Source organism: Lolium rigidum, chromosome 7 (assembly GCF_022539505.1).
Source record: "Lolium rigidum isolate FL_2022 chromosome 7, APGP_CSIRO_Lrig_0.1, whole genome shotgun sequence".
Lineage (NCBI taxonomy): Eukaryota > Viridiplantae > Streptophyta > Magnoliopsida > Poales > Poaceae > Lolium > Lolium rigidum.
In genome coordinates, this window is record NC_061514.1 from 109,656,438 (window position 1) to 109,664,043 (window position 7,606).

Consider the following 7,606-nt stretch of genomic DNA (forward strand, 5'->3'; position numbering starts at 1 on the left):
ATTTCGCAAGGCAGTTCTTTCCTAACTGATAGAGTGATCTTTAGGTGCTACGTCTACCCCTTATAAATACTAGCAAAAGACGGCGTGGCGGCACGCCGCGCCAGGTCATCAACACATCTCACAAGTTATGTGTGAAATGGCACACAGGCTACACATGGCAACCACGTGGGCACAAAGAGCTTGATTCATGTCCACTTGATAACATACAGATTTAACAGCCTAGCCTAGCCTTGCCAATTGCAATAAGGAAAGGGATAAGGAAAGTTGGGCCCCCAAAGCGACTTAGTTATGATGACTATGACGTAGGAAATTATATGTCTTACGAGGCATTGTCACCCTCTTTTCGGGCTTTTGTTGCTTCGCTGCAAACTGTATCTGTTCCTAAGGATTGGAAGGCGGCCATGTTGGACCTGAGATGGTGCAATGCAATGATGGAAGAATTAGAGGCATTGAATAAAAATAAAACATAGGAGTTGACATATCTCCCTAAAGGAAAGAATACAGTAGGCTATAAGTGGATCTATTCTGTAAAATAAAATGCAGAAGGAAAAGTGGAGAGATATAAGGAAAGACTTGTGGCAAGAGGATATAGTCATACTTATGGCATTGACTATGATGAGACGTTTGCACCAGTGGCAAAAATGAGCACTGTCAGAATATTGATCTCTTGTGCAGCAAATTTCGGATGGCCCTTGCATCAACTTGATGTCAAAAATGCATTTCTGCATGGTGATCTTCAAGAGGAGGTGTATATGGAGATGCCACCTGGATTTGTCAGACCTAAAACTAAAGGAAATGTATGTAGACTGAAGAAGTCTCTATATGGTCTCAAACAATCTACACGGGCCTGGTTTGACAGGTTTAGACAAGTGGTGTGTGGCATGGGATATGGTCAATGCAATGGAGACCATACCTTATTTTACAGATATCCTGAGCAGAAAATCACTATCCTTGTTGTGTATGTTGATGATATTATTATCACGGGAGATGATGATGTGGAAATCGCAAAACTGAAAGGATGCTTGAGTCAAGTCTTTGAGGTGAAAGATTTGGGAAAACTTAAATACTTACTTGGAATAGAAGTTGCAAGATCATCAAAAGGGATATCACTATCTCAACGAAAGTATACATTGGATCTCTTAGATGATATGGGCATGCTGGGGTGCCGAGTGGCTTCAACACCTATTGACCAAAATAATAAAATCACAGCAGAGTCTGGAGAACCCATAGACAAGGAGAAATATCAAAGACTTGTTGGAAGACTAATATACTTATGCCACACGAGACCAGATATATCATTTGCAGTGAGTGTAGTAAGTCGCTATATGCATGACCTGAGGGATGGACACTTGGAAGCAGCTCAAAGAATCTTGAGATACTTGAAGGGCACTCCGGGAAAAGGATTATGGTTTAAAAGTAATGGACACCTAAATGTAGATGTATATTGTGATGCAGATTGGGCTAGCTGCTTAGATGATCGAAGATCCACCTCAGGGTATTGTGTTTTTGTTGAGGAAATTTGGTGTCATGGAGAAGTAAGAAACAATCTGTTGTCTCGAAAATCAACAGCCGAAGCAGAGTACAGAGCTATGTCACAGGGCCTGGGTGAAATTTTGTTGGTACGAAACCTTCTAAGAGAGCTGAAAATTTTAAGGCTAGGAAGCTTGAAAGTGTGGTGTGATAATATGTCTGCCATAAACATAGCAAACAACCCTATCCAGCATGAGCGAACTAAACATGTGGAGATAGACAGATTCTTTATTAAAGAAAAAATCGATGCAGGGATTATCTCATTGGCTTATGTGAGATCATGACAACAAGTGGCATACTGTTTAACAAAAGGGCTGGGATCAAATGAGTGTAATCTTGCCTGTGCCAAGATGGGGATGATTAACATTTATCACCCATCTTGAGGGGGTTGGATAACTGTTGGTGTATCTGTTGGGCTGTCTTCTTGTTCTCTGTTGTGGCGCATCTGGCCCAGCCCAGTCCTAACCTATATAAGGTGTTTCTATCTCTGTAACCCTAAGAAGAGAGAGTTCCTCCCTGCAGCCTCCTTCTACCTCAGGTTAGGTCCTCACCTATGCCGACACTAAGTTACTCCCCACTATGACCAGCCTCATAGTGGGAGTAACTTCACTAGTAACTAAGTGTCCAACTCACCGAATTTGAGTTAATGAGGAGAGAGGAGGATAGAGTAACACAGTAACATCACATTTTCCAAGATACAATGAGTCTACAAGCTAATTAATGAAGACATCTATGATACTACTTTGATGTTACTAACCACTATGAAGGTAGTAACATAGTGCATGTTAGTAACATAGAGTAGTAATGGACCAACTTTTACTTAATGGGTTTCAATATTTTAACCGGCTGATTACTTAAAAATCTTACATTCTCCCACTTGTTGATAGCTAAGTGGAATTGAAAATCTCATTGAGACTAATTTTACTTCTGGAAGGAGCACATTCTGATTACCCTTGGGATCATGGACGTTGATTATGCACTTAGTGAAAAAAAAACTCTCATCCCTCTGTCCTCTGATGACGAAAAACTTGCTGAGAAACTGAAGTTTATGAGACCAATAAGGAGAAACGGGAGCATAATAACTCTTGGGTTTAAGGGAACAATCCCTAATATCCGAGTGCACTAGACTTTCCTAAATCAGTGGAGGAGCAATTCAAATCTCCACAAAATTTTATGCCAACACATTGATCATGAGAATGCCCACCACTAAGTATGATGGTGGAAACAGCATTAGAGAACATATCATGAACGATATGGCCGCAAAATTAAATAGCATGGAACATAGATATTTCGTAGGGCTTTTTGGTTCACTTCTTTATGACTTCTGCCACTGAAGGTATATGGTCCATTTAAGATCAACTATAACTTTGGGCAACCGGAGTTTGTTTCACTCACTAGATGCATATGATAATAAGAAAACTAGGACCGTGAGTAAAAAAGCATGGCAGCATGCACCTACACATTCTTGGCCATAATTAAATAATAACCCATGCTGAGATGAGTATTATGCTATGGATAATAGTGTTCCAGTAATGATTATAATGTGAATACATTACCTTGGTATGGTGCTTTGTCGAAACATGGACTGATGATGTTAACATTTGGTCAATTGGGGTTCCAGGTGCAAAGAAACAAAAAAACGGGCCGGGGAGAGCCAACAGAGGTGATCAAAGCGTTAAAATGCTAAAATCTCATTCAGTAAAAGCTGGCCAATTAATTAATAAGTCAGCTTTTACTTAATGTGATTTTAGCATTTGAAATTTTTGATCACTTAAAAGTCTAACAAACTCTCCAAAAAGGAACTTAAAAATTAACACTCTATTGCTTGTTGGCATATCTCCTCGTGCAGAAAGCATAGTTGATCCAGGCTACCAGCTCAAAGGCTGCCTGAAGTTTGTTTCGACTTCCATCCAACTAACCTCTTCTGCTGTCCCTTTGCCTTGCCACTCTGTTCGCTTTCTAGCTTCTATTGCTTGATGGATACTATAGGATTTCACTGTTACAATATGCATAGAATAGGTAGACCAACTAAAGCAAATTCATCCAAATTCTTTGGTCACTATGAAGTATGAACTACACTATCACCTATGCGCTACTATGTTGCTTGTTGGCATATCTCCTCGCCCAGAAAGCATAGTTGATCAGTGCCACCAGCTCAAAGGCTGCCAGTAACAAGAAGAAACGATCGAGACGTGTCCTGTTGAAGTCTGCTCCGTCCAGCCATCCTCTTACGTTGTCCCCATGCCTCGTCACTCTGTTTATCAGTTGTATGAAGGCACATGCCAACCAGGCTGCTATTCCAGAAAGAATGGATTGTACTGCCGGTGCTATCAGCTCCATTTGTGGAGATGACTCACTCTTTATGAACTCAATCAGTCCACTGAAGGATGCTATATCCATGATGCTTAACAGGAAGAATTGTATCACCAGCCCGAACACGGACATCGGGACAGCTGCTCCTGTCGACGTTAGCCCATGTTGTTCTGCGGCTGTCAGTCTTCTTGTTTCAACTAATGTGGCAACACATGCTGCGGCTATCCCGCATGCAGAGCCAGCACCTATACGCTGCAGTGGTGTGATTCCATGTGTGTGGCCTGTGAATCTTTTTAGCAATGGTATCAATATCCGCCTGTAGCATGGTCGCATAAGCATGTGAAATGCTGTTGGGATTGCGATGAGAGAGGCAGAGGAAATCTTTATCTCTCCTATCCTTCCGTCCATCGTGCTGCCTACTTGTATGGTTAGTGTCATTAGAAGCGTGAAAGGCAGGTAGATGAGCAAGCAGCTGATGAAGATTGGAAACATCAGGATGATGCCATTTGTTTCCTCTTCAACTTGAGTGGTGCTGTAGAATGAACACGGATTGTTATCTCTATCACATATACTCAAGAATATGTAAAAATCATAGTTCATATACTATCATGAATCGTGATATTGAATTATTGATATGTCTGACAAAAAGAACCATTGTTAATATTTCCATTTCCTATATGTAGTAGCAACTTGCTGGATGAAATAATAGGGAACTTACCGAATGATCCTGCTGTCTGATTTGTCATGTCCATCAACACATTCTGCTGTGCTGGTTTCTTGCAGCTCAATATCATCTGCAATGGCAGCCTGCCTCTTCTTTGATGAAGTCATGACATCCTGAAGAGGTACCAACGATAACTTAAGCACAATTTTGTTTTCAGGTTTCTTATTTTATATTGATAGATATACCACATAAGCTTGTTTACATATTAAAATTTTGTTTAGTTTCATATCTGGAAAAGAAATATATTGATTCCTTCATTGCTTTAGGAATAATTATCTGTCTATTGAACTTTGTAAGGATATGAAATTGTGATTTTCAGGATGAAGCATCGAATAACAGTCAGTGCAATTCACTGTGAAAAATGCATGCATCCCATGCACAGAAGTAACCTACTAGTCTAGACCTGTGTTCAGCCAAGTTCAGTTTGTTAATTAACACGCTGGAGCCTTTATAATTGACATGCATAGAATTTCATTGAAAAATCTATGTGGCATGTGAACTTTTACCTGCAATATTCTAGTCACATGACATCCATTAGGTCTGACTGTTCTGTAGAAAGGCAGTCCACACGCTGCCACAAACAGCCCTACCAGTACAATAAGTGCAGATATCATAAAGCCAGTGGCCCAGCCCAAATTGTTTTCGATCCAGACTAAGAATACCAATCCGATGAGCGCTCCAAGGGAGTTTGCAAACTTTAGCCAAATCAAGAACCTACCCTTGAGCTGGCTTTTTTTCATATCATCATTGCTGTACTGATCTCCACCAAGGAGTGGTATGCAGGAACGCATGCAGCCTTCCCCAATGGCAAATACTGATAAGCTCAGGTAGAGCAGTGTTAACTGCCAGCCTTCAGCTGGTTCACAGTTGTTTGGTTCTTTGTTTATCTCACAGTCCAGAGGATGTAGTGAAGGCAAGTGTGCCTGCAATGCTAGCAACATATAACCCTGCATTGTTTGAGAACAAAATGTTTAGGGTCCAAAATTTTGGCATCTACTTCCCAAATCTAAAAAGCGTAAATAGTTCATATCAGTTACTATTGTGTACTCCATATGGGAGCATCATCATACACTGATACACATGGCCTAAAATCCTTAATTTTCCAAGTTGTCAACAGACTGCTCAACCAAAGGGCCGTCACTCTCTTGAGTTTGATCAGTTGATGAAACAAAGGACTATCAAGCATTTGGTGCATGCTCTTGTGCTTATTGTTGGAATAGATTATTATTATTTGTTTTGCTAATATTACTTCTCTAGTCAGGTATAAAAAATGTAACTTGGCAACCTAGAGAACATAAAAGTATAGATGTATATGATATCAGCACCATGAGAGTGAAGAGCCTTGAAAACTTATAACTTCTATCAGTAGGATTAATTAGCATGTGTATCAACCGGGAATTCAACGGGAGAGAAGAATTACCAGGACCACAGTTGGGCCGAACACAAATATAGCGGTGGTTCGTTGGATATATGCACTGGAGATAAAGTTCATCAGGGCAGCAAAGAATGACACGGCACCAACCAGGTAGGTGATCACGGCTGAAGAGGTCACAATATCCAGATGCAGTGTTCCATGGAAATAGGCCACAAGACTGAAGTTTGCGCTGCTAGGACAGCTTCGTAACATGACCAGAACTGCAAATGAACACAGAATTCACTTCCAACAATTAGATTGATTCTGCTTCAAGATGCACGTGACTCTATCATTCTAGGATCAGAAAGAAAGGAACAATCGTATTTATAAGGTTAGGCTAGGCCATGGAGATCCTTTTGTGAAGTTAGAATTATTTGTAAGCTCCAGCTGAGGCCCATGCCAGCTTTTTAGTACCTCAATTCAGATATCTGTACCAAAGGCGTCAAGAACAGAAAATTTTCAATGGCCACCTACATTTGAAGTCCTAAGATTGTTAGATTATTTTTGCTCTTTGTAAGAGATACTTATGTGCATAAGCACCAGTGAAGCACTGGTGAATATAATGAGACACTAAATTAAGTTACAAACTTTGCCCCTTATTGTGTTATCTGGGAAGCAGATTTACTCTATCTGTCTGGAACATAAGGAGCTAATTGGTGGTGAAAGCCCTGAATTAACAACTCAAAATAGACCTTGCATTTCTGACAGAGGTGGCTAAGAAAATTTTCAGGCACCTGCAATCTGTTGTGTTGCAACTATAATGCAAGATTCACCCTCGCTGGTTAGGCAAATATTTAAGAAGACACATATATTGGCACAAAAATGCATAAATAAAGCACCAGATAAGTTGCTACATGGCCGTGAACACTCCATTTTATCTCGAACATATATAGCCATATTGTGGTGATAAAGACAAAAGAAAGAGAGGGGAAGACATCTAACAAGAAACATTAAAAAAACTATAATACAAATACTAACAGTTGATGCTTAAGAACGTCTAACAAACACATTCGATCATGTCTCAGGCAGTGATTTGTATATGGAATATGATCGAGCCAAATAAAGGGATCAAATGGAAAGGCATCGCAGTGCTCTCCACGAGGAAGCTAGCTTAGCTAGTTGCTCACCGTAGAGGAGTGTTGCCTTAATGCCACCGTGCTTGTTTCCATCCACAGCATTCCCTCTCCAATCTACATACCCAGCTTCAAGCTCCATAAGTAGTATGTGTATGCTCCTCAGATAGCCCAAGCAAACCAATCGGCTCCCTCTCTCTCATGCACGCAATGGCAAGGGCACAACACAACACAAACTCCTGGCCAAATCCTTTATTTATACACATGTGAAGTTACAAACTCATGGACAGTGTTTCTAGGAGGCACAAAACAAGGGAGAAGACCAGCTAGCACTCCGGAAGTCCAGCACGTACTCATGTGTGTGGCAATCTAGCTCTCTCACGTGGTGGCGTCTGCGCGCATAAATGTGTCTCCCGTTTCTCGAGGTGACGCCGCGTCTAGACCGCGCGGCAGCGACGTGGCTGGTGATTAGTTTTATCATGGGCACGCAGCTGAGATCATATCGATCTGTCAATCAAGCGTTTACCCTGGGAATTGTCCTCTAGTTCCAGT

At 41.0% G+C, this 7,606-nt stretch overlaps 1 protein-coding gene across 1 annotated transcript; it reads right to left on the reverse strand.

Annotated features, from left to right (window-relative positions):
- Positions 1–3,382: 3,382 nt before the first annotated feature.
- LOC124669869 (protein NRT1/ PTR FAMILY 4.5-like) lies at positions 3,383–7,196 on the reverse strand. Its single transcript, XM_047206405.1, has 5 exons — positions 7,109–7,196; positions 5,988–6,202; positions 5,074–5,514; positions 4,562–4,680; positions 3,383–4,375 (listed from the first exon to the last, which is right to left on the reverse strand). Exons 1-5 carry the CDS (start codon positions 7,194–7,196, stop codon positions 3,616–3,618), a joined length of 1,623 nt encoding a protein of 540 aa, XP_047062361.1. The 3' UTR covers positions 3,383–3,615.
- Between the last annotated feature and the right edge of the window lie 410 nt (positions 7,197–7,606).

Bases quoted from the DNA above. Each gene is read 5' to 3' on its own strand.
- LOC124669869 (XM_047206405.1), bottom strand. From the start codon at position 7,196: ATGGAGCTTGAAGCTGGGTATGTAGATTGGAGAGGGAATGCTGTGGAT. The intron at 6,203-7,108 runs GTGAGCAACTAG...GTTCATTTGCAG, and splicing joins TAAGGCAACACTCCTCTACG to TTCTGGTCATGTTACGAAGC. The intron at 4,376-4,561 runs GTAAGTTCCCTA...TTCATTCTACAG, and splicing joins TCAGACAGCAGGATCATTCG to CACCACTCAAGTTGAAGAGG.